Genomic DNA, 11417 nt, shown 5'->3' with positions numbered 1-11417 from the left:
ATTAAGAAAAAAGATAGTGGAATAGTCATTAGTACACCTAATTGTAAACGTTCACGTGAATAGAGAATCACTTTGGAGATATTAAACCGTTCCAGAAATGATTTCGTTGAAACCGACGTAGAGTCCAGATTTTGTAAATATACGAAGCAGATTTTTGGCCAACCCGAAGTGAAACTGTATTAAAGTAGATATTGGAATAATCAAAAATAATTTTCTACAATATAGTTCTCGTTTATCCGCCCGTGTCTACGTTACGTCGGCCCCGTAATTTTATAGGACACCGTAAACAGAGTACACGCGTCGTTCGAGCGAAACAGATCGCGGATAATGTGAACACTGACGCCATTTTGCGTCGATGTTCGATCGCGATCCTTTTGATACTCGAACCCACTGTGCGTGAATCCTTTCGAATATCCGATACGAGTTGTACGTGAAAGAAAGCAAAGGTGAGAAAGAGAGCGAGCGGGAGAGAGAGAGAAAGAAAGCTATTTTTTTAACCGATACCATTTCCTCCACGAGCGACTGATGGTCAAACACGATAAACCAGACGGAGGAAGGGGGGAGGGGGTAGGAACGGATGGTTTTCCGTAGTTCATTTTTCGATGCTTCCTCTGCACGAGCGCGAAACGTATGGACGGATATCGTCCACGGGAGCCTTTTTCGATCGATCGTCGTTGCGCTCCGCTTTCCGCGTGCTGGATCGATCGATCACAGAGGAGTTTGGTTCGCCTATTTCCTAAAACAGGTCCAAATGTCTCCTTTATTTCTGTTCTCTCGGGCATCGAGCAGCGACCGCTGTGCATTCTGCCGTGTACACGACTGTGAAGATCGCTGACGAGACTTGGTATCGTGGCCTTAAGATTCCTAGAAGTATCCTAGCTACGACCGGAACTTCCGGCAAGAATAGGAACGGTGACTTTCTGAATTGCGTGACCGCGAGGACACGATCTGCGTTGCCTTTGCGACGCGTTGGAAATACGCCGTACTTGGTGTGCGCTGTAAACCCTGTGACAGAGGTTGTAGTCTCCGACTTTTTGGTTTTTCTCTGCTGGGAGAAGCACGAGACGCCGGTAACCGACGCGGCACGCTGAGATCATCTTGCGCGATTTGCTTAACAATTTATATAGATCGGAGGTCTCGTGAAATTAGGACGCGCCGCGCCGTTGCATGGTCTACAAGGGATGATGGGTAAATATGTTCCTGTTGCCTTTTGGGACTGGATCATCTTTCTTATCTTATATTTTCTTTTTAACCCGTGTTGCGATTGAATTTCCAGTGCTTGAGTTAACGGGGAGACAGAATCAAGTTAACGAGAATTTTCGATACCGTGATCTATGTGTCACATTTAAGATCTACTTTGTTCTCGTGACTCTGGAGAATTAAAATTATTAGGCGAAATTTGTGCTTTCGAAGTTCTGATACTATAAAATTTATGCGTGGTTAAATTGTGTTCCCAGCAACAGGAACTTCAATGTCTATGCTTAGATAGCTACCCTACTGAGGCTGAGTTTCTGTAGAGACATTCGCGAGAATTTGCTACAGATACAAAGTATGTACTATGTTTAATTTATCAGTAGAGAGCTGATTTAATGCAACTATAATCTATAGAGCTCTGTGAAAAAGAATAAAAGACAAAACTTTCAGATGAGTTTTCTATTCTATTCGGAAGTTACTTCAGAGAAAATAAAAACTCCTACAGTTGCTCTTTTTTTCATGATTTATTGCAAAAAATATCCGCAATCTATTTATCAGTAATGAGCCATAAAATTCAATCACAGTTTTTCATGAAACAGCAGGGAACTTTTTCGAAGAAATGGAATTTCTTTCATTTAATGTATGTTACTTACAGACGTTGAATATATCTGCGAAAGTCTGTGCAGTGACTCGGCCTCTCTCTCGATGCAACAAACGTACTCGTATTATACAGTCACGTTTTCGACGATGATCCTTGCGTGACCGTTTCCCGGATCACCCACCGGAAGGATATCTAAAAGAAAAAGGATAATAGTAAAGTAAACTGTTTCGTGCAAGAATGTACATAATACGAGGATCAAGAAAATTAGCATTTCGTAATATTGTTTATACAGAGCGTATCCCCCAGAAATGGAATCCACTTGAAATGAAGCAACAAGGAACTGCAAGAAAATTCTTACAAAAGTGTATGTATGCGACCTTTTTTCTATCGTTTCACTACACAAAATTGAAACATCATCACTGTACAGTATTAAGTTTCTTTTTACCAATAATTCAATTTAATTTTATAATTCAATACCAATATTTTAAATCACCAAGGTAACTGTTTCGCAAATTAGTATTCAAATCTTCTCAAACTAAATTAACTTGACGTTAACAGTACGACATTGACTTTAATTTTCCTTTAATAAAAACTGAAAAAACTCCGTACCCCAAAAAATAACTGCCCTTTCATCCGAGATTCATCCCCCGAAAATCAGTTTCCATTTCGACCAGGATACGCTCGTTATAGGAAAACGACATACGTCGTCGATGTAATTTGAAAGTTGTCCGAACGCTCCTCTCCTTGAATATGGCCTTAAAAAAAAAAACGTAAAATAATAACCGATGGCGAACAAGATCGACAAACAAAACGGGACAAGCGTCTCGAGATGTAGCAAAAAAAAAAAAAAGAGCAGCCGCGGAGGAATCTCAGTCGTAGGCAAATCAGTGTACCTAACGCGACCATAAACACCGTAATGTAAATAAGGGAAGTTTTCTTAGCGGACAAAAACGTAGCTAGTTATTACCGACGACTATTACAACCACCACCACCATTTATTGGACACGAAAGACGCAAGAAATACCCGGCGTACCGACGTGCGCACGAACTAACGAGGAAAGGCTACGCAAAGGGGAAACACCAGGATTCCGATTCTCGTGAGAATTGAAAGGGGAGGAGACGATTGATTACCTAATTTAAGGCGATTTTCACGCGGCCCTCGTCGCTGGCTACGTACTTACGGAATTGAACGAAACACACCGTTTTATGGTTCTCATTGTTTAGCGTAATTAATCGAATAACTGTAACTATAAGTATGTTTTTTAGGGTCTTTTTCCGTAGGGTTATTGCGTTCTAAGGAGTACCATTTTTCGCGCACAGTTCGCTTGAAATACATAACGTGCATTTTAACGAGAACGCCGTACGCTCAATTCTCATGAAAATCACAGACGAGTTCGGAGTTTCCCTTGTTCGCGGAATATTCCTGGTGGCCTCTAGTTACCTAGCTCAGACGAGATGTCGGACTAGTCTCTAGACGCTAATCTTTACGCTGTTGATTTGTTAAAATAAATGTTTATTTCGTAAAAAAAAAATTATTTGAACCTTCTTCTTTCAATATCCCCGTGCCATCGTGACATATTTGATTGCGTTTTCTTCTTACCCTTCGATGTCAGCTCTAGAACTATAGTCAGAAGACTCACCCAGCGTAGACTTAACCGAACGAAACTGGACTAACTTAACTGGACTGACTTATCGCGTTAATTGAAGACAAAACGATAGACCGATTAGCGCGCTGCTAATGGGATTGATGCTTCGACGATCCGTTCGAGGCTGAAAGATTTATACGAACAGAGTCACGGAACAGATCACACACTCCACGAGACGGGATTAGTATTATTGAATCGTTTAATCGCTCGAAAATAAGAAATGCCTGGCGGTGTCGTGTTTTTAGTTTGCATACCCACGTCTAACCACGAGCACGAATTGATCTTTGGTGTGCCATCGAAACGACCGCGAAAGAACGAGAAACCAGAGAAGCCTGTGGACGTGCCCAAGGTGAATTTACGTCTCAGGGAGACGAGAACGAAAACTCAACTGCTGACACTCGATGACGAGAGGGACGTGGATAGTGTCGTGGACGTTACCAACGATTTTGATGGCGGGAGGTATCGTCGACCTCGAGGACACGGGACTTCCGGTCTGCGCGGGAGGAGTCCCGTTTTTATGTCGATGGAAACGGTAGCAGTATTAACAGAGAGCATGCCTTCTTTTTCTATTATAAACAGAAGATCATTGAATAAATACACTTTATAGCATTATATCGACGGTAATACTTACAGAATATTACACATATCATGTCCTTTTTATAATATTTCGGTCACCAAAGGTACTGGAAGAGTTGCTGAAGAAACTGAAAGTCGAACACGTGGTTTGGTGCAAAGATAAAGAGGACATGTACTACGAGGTAATAAAAGGGTACTATTATCCAACTGTAATATCCAGAGACTTAAACCGATATAATTTTGATACCTGTATTATGCCATCAAAGCTATACCGAATCTGATATATTACCGAAAACCGAAATAAACACCGGTATTTCTTCGGTTTCTGTAAGGGTAGGGCTTATATAGGACGAAGGTACAACCGAAAATGCCGGTATAATACCGATATTTTACGTTCCGGTAGAAGTCCCTAGTAATATCGTTAAATTTTACGTTTTGTTCCGGGTCAAGGTCATATTTCCGGTCCCCGCCGGGGAACCATGCGAGAACTGCCTGCACTGTCTAACGGAGATGGGGATCGGCGTGAAAATGAACTCCATAGTAAGGTGATTTATCTTCAATGTGACCCACGAGCCCACGGGCAGAATTGCATCGAAACGTCTACAATTTGTCTTTTAAACAATTCCTCAGCGTGATTCCGACCCAGTGCACGTACAGCGGCATGGGCAACGCTCGTCCCGCCGCCATTAAGGACGACCTAGCACGAAGGTCTCTATCGGACAGAAACATTGCTCGACGTAACGATCGCGGTAACGGGCGAGGTTCACGTCTTGTGAGATTGAAATTTCTACTTTCAGACGAAAGGAATCTGAAGAGAGGAAGAACGCTTGGAAGGCTTTCGTGGAATCGATACGATCGAAATTGACGGTGAAACAAGTCGTGGATGGAGTTCGTAGTGGTGGAGATCTCACGTTCGATTATGTATTGCTGGTACTGACAGCGGAGTAAGGATCACTTCGTCTTAAATAGTTCAATTTTAGAGATCTGGATAACGTTAAGTGACGAATTTTTGGACATAAAATAATCATTGTGACAATTTTGTACAGTTGTCTTGCAGCCCTTGGTCTCATCGAGAACAGCGCGACGAATGTTGTCGCGGCCATGTTGGTCTCTCCGTTAATGGTACGACGTAATGTTACCACGAATTGAATTGATTTTACGCTTAAACTAATTGATGTCTATAATGCTATGTTAAGGGTCCCGTAATGTCATTGACCTTCGGTACTATAATAGCCGATAGGAACCTCCAATTCATCGGTTTGAAAAGTTTGTTGCTCGGTATATTCGTCTCTATACTATTCGGCTTCATATTCGGCCTGATTCTGGGTACTACAGAGATGCCTTGGGGTTACAACGACTGGCCCACCGACGAAATGAAAGGCAGGTGCGTTTACCGCTTGACATCAACCCTACTTTGCCTTAAAAAATAAAATTCAGATTAAGACCGGCAGAATTGTCTAAATCGGATTAATGTAATGAGAAGAATTATGGAAATTCTGAAACGTAAACGTGTCTCCCGTAGAGGAAATTACAGGTCTCTCTGGATGGGTGTGTTATGGGCTCTTCCATCTGGCACTGGTGTAGCCGTGGCCCTGTTGCAGGGAAGCAGCGGACCTCTGATCGGTGTCGCCATATCAGCCTCTTTGCTACCCCCTGTAGTAAATTGCGTGGGTGACCAATAATAAATCAATCACAATAACAAAAATCATAACATAACACAAATCCACGTTCTCTGAAATCCTTAAAAAATTAAAATCTCCACGATCAAAATGAAATTCCACAACAATCTCTGCTGTTTCTTTTTTAAAAAGAAACTAGCGGGTAAAATGCTTTGATTCGAAAGGATTTGGATTACTTATCGATACACTTATGTACCTTCCCAAAAACAATACAATTTTCCCAGGGTTTATTCTGGGCGCTGGGGTGTATATGGCTAATCTATCGGCCCATTAAGATGCCACACATAAAAGGCGAGTCCTACACGGATTACAACACCTCCTACGTCTACGTGTACACCGATTACCTGCCGGTCGAATTCTTCTGCAACGGTATAATCAGCGCGTGCTTGACCTTTATCAACGTGATGTGTATCTTTATCACGGCGATAATAGTCCTGAAGGTAAGGAAGGTCACGTTACAGTCGGCCACTGCTAGCACGCTCGAGAGATGAAAATCGCGTGTCGACCGTGCGAGATCGCGAGAATCATGGGTATGCAATTTTCATGAATAATTTCAGAGGCCGGCCGGCCGCCATTTTTCCGCCATTACGCAACCGACTACTGCCCGTAATGCTAGATTATAAAATGTTCAATTTCTGTAATGCTTCTTTCCATTTCCCCTCGTGAATAATGTACAGTCACTCTCTTCCCTCTCTCGCTAAATTACTGATTCGTGGTTTCCTTTCAGATTAAGGAAGTCGCCGCCCCGTACACGTCCACGCCAGAATTACGTCGGTTCTGGGAACACGATATCCGTCTGGTCCGCGATAAGAATATTTCACGAGATAACAGCTCCCTGAACTCAAGGTGACTCTAATGAGACATGATTATTTTACACAGGGTGTCAGATGTGGTTCACGAATGGAAATAGGGGAATTTATACATGAAAACGCGACTCCTGAGAAACTTTAGTAAATATGGCAATGAAAATTGGTATTAGCGGTGTATAAACTTCGAATAATACAATATTCGAGTAACGTCCAATATTCTCGTGGGTAAAAACTGAATCCCTCTGTATTTAATTTCGAAAATTGAACTAACAGTTTAAATTTTTCATTGTACAGGTTTAACCTAGTAACTGAATTTGTATTTTCTCCTATTTTATATTTATAATCATGAAACTATGAGACACTTTTATTCGTATGACAACTATCAATAATCAGTTCATATACAAACAAGGGAAATATGCTTATGATTGACAGTTACTACGACGGATTGAGTAAAACGAAACAACGGGCGTTAGAGCAAACCTTAAATGAAGCGGTGCGTGAAGCCATCAATGACGAAACTTTCCGCAAAGTGCAGCGAATTAGTTATGGTCAACACGGGCCTGAGCAGGTATTTATACTGTAGATCCTCCGACTACATCACGATCACTTATGATTTGAACAAGGTTGTTTTTGTTCTTTTGAATTGAAAATAAACTGGAGCTTAACCGGCACATTGTTCCCCCTTTTAAATCGCGGTAAAAACTGGGAACTATGTCCCCATCTAATTATACGAAGAAGAAACTAAGTGGCTAGCAGTTTCATCCTTTTACCACGGATGGCGCTTTTCGGATGCAAATAATTCTTGCCACTATTTGCACAGTATCTTATGACCAAAGTGACAGACATTATTTAAACCTGGATTACATTAATACTTCAATTCCACTTATAGTATTATACATATTTATAACTTTCTTTTCAACAACTACGGAATCTAAAGCTCAGTATACATAAATTAAGCGCCAATCACTTTTGCTTACGGCATTATAAAAACCTAATCTTTTATTTGAAAAGCACTATAGAATAAGTCAGCTAATATAAATATTTAATATAGTTTACTTCAAAATGGGGTCTTCAAAGCAATGGTGCAAGCAACATCACAAATATTGGACACGCTGATGGAGCCATCCCCGAAAGTTTTCGATCGCCGGAAAGTTTAGGAAATTCTGGTAGTACGAGCGAAGACTTAGCTGCACTCGACAGACTGATCACGTATCTATTGGGCCAGCCAAACGGCAACAGTCCCGGAAATTTAGATTCTTGGCGCCGTTCCCGTCGAGCAAGTGCACGAGGTTACAGACAATTGCGCAGTGCAGGTGTCACTGCTGAAAGGGGCGATATCGGTTCCAACGTTGACACAACACCACTTTAATACAAAATTCTTTAGACAACGAATATATTAAAAGATGTACATATGGTTTAACTATCGGACCGTTTTGTATAAACGGGTAGAAAGGATAATATGAATGCTACACGTATTTCCGATTGTAACAAATTTTATTAAAGATATATGGGATAACTGTATTTGCACTATAACAATAGATATTAAGTAACTGTAAAATCCAGATTGCAATCTGCTTGCATTAATTCTCAATTGAAGACGGCTCAGTTCCGAAGTATCGATCTCCAAAGTTACCGATACCAGGCAATACATAGAACTTTTCATTTATCACAGGATCTAAGGCAGAAGTAACGATTTTAACACGCGGGAATGCGTAGGCAATCGAGTGTACACCAGATTCTGCCATGAGTAATGATACAAGTAATACATTCTCTTCGGCAACATCATGGTCCAACAAAACTCTGATAGCCATGATGGCAGCGGCACCTGTCGCTACCGTTGCATCCATCAAAATTACTTTGTAGTCTTTAATATCCTTTGGTAGTCGGAGATAATAAAGCTATAACGTATTTCAGTAGATTATGCGGCGTTCCCGAAGTACAGGGAAAATTACATATAAAGAAATACTTACCTCTGGTTCACCCGTTTGTTGATTCGTTTGTATAAGTATCTTCCCTATTCTAATATCCTTACATACATCCCTAATAGCTTGTTCCATGGTCTCACCGGCACGCAAAATCGAAACACCACATATTTTATCCGTAGCACCGCGTTTTCCTTGATACAGCACTCCTTGTGGTGTTTCTATTGTTACATCCTTTGGGCAGGCAATAGTACATATAGACTGTCATCGCCTCTCAATATACATTTCTGTAGTACTTACCTCGAAGGGTAAAAGGGACAACGCGTACTCAATAACTAAACGTATTAAACGTTTCGAATAAAATATAAATTCGTCTCTATACGTTTCCTTGTTTCTTATAAATGTGTGTAGACCCTTAATCTGTGGTGTATCTGGAAGCAGGTAGAGAGAAGATGGCAATGGCTGACCAATATATGAATGAGCTAATTTTTCTCTGAGTTTAAAACCTCTCTAAAATAAGAAACGATAACAAGTAAGTTCGATCAGTAAAACTAATATTGGAGAAACAGTTCACCTTACCAATTGCAACTGTGTATGCACGTGTTGCACAATCAATTCTATTGCAACCTCGTTTTCTCCACCACGTGGCACGATGATGTCCGCATGAACCATTAATGGTGCAATGTAATAGTAAAAGGCTGGTTGTACCATTGTACTGTACTGCTTTAAGACACCCTCCAGTTCCCTTCCTCTTTGCGATATATCTCTGCGTAATCGCCTCGCGAGCCTCACGTCAGCGTCAGTATCAACGAACACTTTCATGTCGCACATCTTGACCAAGCGAAGAAAGCTGATCAGTGATAATTTATATTCCTTTTCCTTTCGTACCTTAATGTATTTATCAATCCCGTGATCGTGCCTTTCTTGACAATACGTCTTACCTTTAAAACGTCGACATTATAGAACGTCAGTATTCCCTCAAATATAATCACATTGGCACCATACATTGTTTTCTTAGGGACAAGGAGGAATTCAGTATATTTAATGCAAATTTAGTATTGATTTGAACACATCTGTTAATGTCTACTTACGGTTCTACTTTCTCTAGAATGTGTCACAAAATTATAAATAGGAACTTCCACCTTTCTGCCCTCCTTTAAACGTTGTAAAGTTGTTCTAAGGAGCTCAAAATCAAAAGCATCTGGATGGTCGAAATTATATTCATTACATGCAGCCATATCATGTTGCTTTTCATTCAACACCTGAAACATGGATTATTAATACAGTGACTTTGATAGCAATTAATACAACTTATATAATCAAAAACAACAATTGCCCATACTTTGTAAAATGAGTCCATACTGAGTAATGTCACCCATGGTACATCTAAGGATTCAATAATCTTTGTTGCAACTGTAGTTTTACCAGATGCACTGCCTCCACAAATTCCTAAAGAAGACTACTAATAATCTCAAGTATGCTTTCATTATGTCTTATATATACATACTACTAACCTATTACAAAAGGTTCTACTTGCTGGCCTGCTGAATTATACCATGGTGGTCTACCAGCTGTATATATTGTTCTTGTCTTACTCCTAAGGATGGATTCTGCAGATGTCTTTTTACTAGACTGAGACAAACTAGTAGTTCGTTGTCTTCGTGATCGTGGTGATCTTTGAGAACCTACCACATAGTTAATGATTTATTTTGATGACATATTTCGAAACTTATCTAACTAACAAAGTGTTAATCATGTAATGTCTCAAGGAAGGAAAAGGTAAAGGATCAAGTTTTTAAAATACTTCATAAAATATAATTTTTAAACAATCTCTTTGATTGATGTGTGTTATCACCAAAGCTAATGATTGCATGAAAATTCCATTGATTCATTTAATCAATTAAGACTTTTACCAAGTCACCAGCTCTTGTGAAAACTAATTTTGAAGGATAAATAAAGACGATAAGGAAGGATAAAGGTATGAAGAAAAATACTTTTGGGAATCTTAGTTGTCCTTCTGAAATTATACAAGCTCTCTACTTGGCTGAGCCTAGTGCATCCTATCTGCCAAATGCAAGTACTCCAAACTGTAAATAATTAGTATACAATTTATTTAAGTACAAACATGTACAATTAAATATTAGATTGTATTATAAGTAACTTCAATTTTTTTTCTTAGATTCAAATCAATCCAAGACATTTTAATATGTATTTGTCTTATTCTTAACTACCATTGTACAATCAAAGATAAGACTACTGACACTGATAATACCTAAAAAGTGAGGATGGAAAAGAATTTTCTGTTATGTCATGTTTGTCCCTTATGACTGTCGTAGGCTATTGTACTTTTTTTAAACATCAACCCAACAGAGAATATTAAGGTTTCTAGTGGATAATCCTATACATTCAGAATTATTTATGATCAGGTGAAATGAATGAACCCATAGTCTCACCCGTGGAAGGCGGTCGAGATTGCGGTGTAGGTGTTCCGATATCAGAACGTCTGTAGTGTTCAGCATCTTCGCACAGCTCGTCGACGAGGCTGATGTCTCGCTCGTCCAGGCAAACTTCCCCGTCATCGCTAAATGACAAAGATTCAAGAGTCTGTTTACGTAAATGAAACTGACGGAAACACGTTGCTCACCTCTCGGAACTAGCCGAACTGGGTGGGTCGAAATAGTTCATATTCGCTGCCATACTCCTTATTCACGTGCTGGAAGCTCTAACTCAGACCCACGCGGGTACAGCTTTTCCTACGCAGTGCTGTTTTTTCGAGCAATTCACTCTTGTATGCTCGACACTGATGTCCGCATTGATCTAAAAAAAACTGCAGACAGGTGACGACGACAACATGCCGGCAGCATGTGCTGCAACAAGATGCATCGCCACCTACTGCTTGTGTGCTGAACCAACCATTCAACTTCTTTCGCATCTTGCATTCAATTTTGAAAATATACAGTGTCTCTAAACAATGAAACAAGTAGGCTTCG

The 11417-nt window shown here is 40.2% G+C and overlaps 2 protein-coding genes across 2 annotated transcripts; one reads left to right on the top strand and one right to left on the bottom strand.

The window, feature by feature from the left end:
• Nucleotides 1-3661: 3661 nt before the first annotated feature.
• On the top strand, nucleotides 3662-7874 carry LOC107187644. The gene is made up of 12 exons (XM_015575787.1): nucleotides 3662-3973; nucleotides 4122-4199; nucleotides 4468-4562; nucleotides 4648-4725; nucleotides 4815-4961; nucleotides 5064-5139; nucleotides 5214-5401; nucleotides 5540-5684; nucleotides 5921-6136; nucleotides 6424-6542; nucleotides 6938-7073; nucleotides 7557-7874. The coding sequence occupies exons 1-12, from the start codon at nucleotides 3662-3664 to the stop codon at nucleotides 7872-7874; spliced, it is 1908 nt and encodes a 635-aa protein (XP_015431273.1).
• Nucleotides 7875-7989: 115 nt separating this feature from the next.
• LOC107187715 (uridine-cytidine kinase-like 1) lies at nucleotides 7990-11269 on the bottom strand. The gene is made up of 10 exons (XM_015575869.1): nucleotides 11072-11269; nucleotides 10881-11008; nucleotides 9942-10112; nucleotides 9770-9876; nucleotides 9519-9689; nucleotides 9369-9440; nucleotides 9007-9258; nucleotides 8728-8937; nucleotides 8476-8661; nucleotides 7990-8403 (listed from the first exon to the last, which is right to left on the bottom strand). Exons 1-10 carry the CDS (start codon nucleotides 11122-11124, stop codon nucleotides 8086-8088), a joined length of 1668 nt encoding a protein of 555 aa, XP_015431355.1. The 5' UTR covers nucleotides 11125-11269; the 3' UTR covers nucleotides 7990-8085.
• Between the last annotated feature and the right edge of the window lie 148 nt (nucleotides 11270-11417).

The sequence above is a fragment of the Dufourea novaeangliae genome, unplaced genomic scaffold (assembly GCF_001272555.1).
Source record: "Dufourea novaeangliae isolate 0120121106 unplaced genomic scaffold, ASM127255v1 scaffold101, whole genome shotgun sequence".
NCBI classification, from domain to species: domain Eukaryota; kingdom Metazoa; phylum Arthropoda; class Insecta; order Hymenoptera; family Halictidae; genus Dufourea; species Dufourea novaeangliae.
This window is presented reverse-complemented; position numbering and strand designations above follow the sequence as displayed.

Coding starts and splice junctions, on each gene's coding strand:
- LOC107187715 (XM_015575869.1), bottom strand. CDS start 11,124: ATGGCAGCGAATATGAACTATTTCGACCCACCCAGTTCGGCTAGTTCC. Junction 9,877..9,941: donor AGTAGAACCTTTTGTAATAG/GTTAGTAGTATG, acceptor AGTCTTCTTTAG/GAATTTGTGGAGGCAGTGCA. Junction 9,441..9,518: donor ATTCTAGAGAAAGTAGAACC/GTAAGTAGACAT, acceptor CTTGTCCCTAAG/AAAACAATGTATGGTGCCAA.
- LOC107187644 (XM_015575787.1), top strand. CDS start 3,662: ATGCCTGGCGGTGTCGTGTTTTTAGTTTGCATACCCACGTCTAACCAC. Junction 4,962..5,063: donor TTGCTGGTACTGACAGCGGA/GTAAGGATCACT, acceptor AATTTTGTACAG/TTGTCTTGCAGCCCTTGGTC. Junction 7,074..7,556: donor GTCAACACGGGCCTGAGCAG/GTATTTATACTG, acceptor TATTTAATATAG/TTTACTTCAAAATGGGGTCT.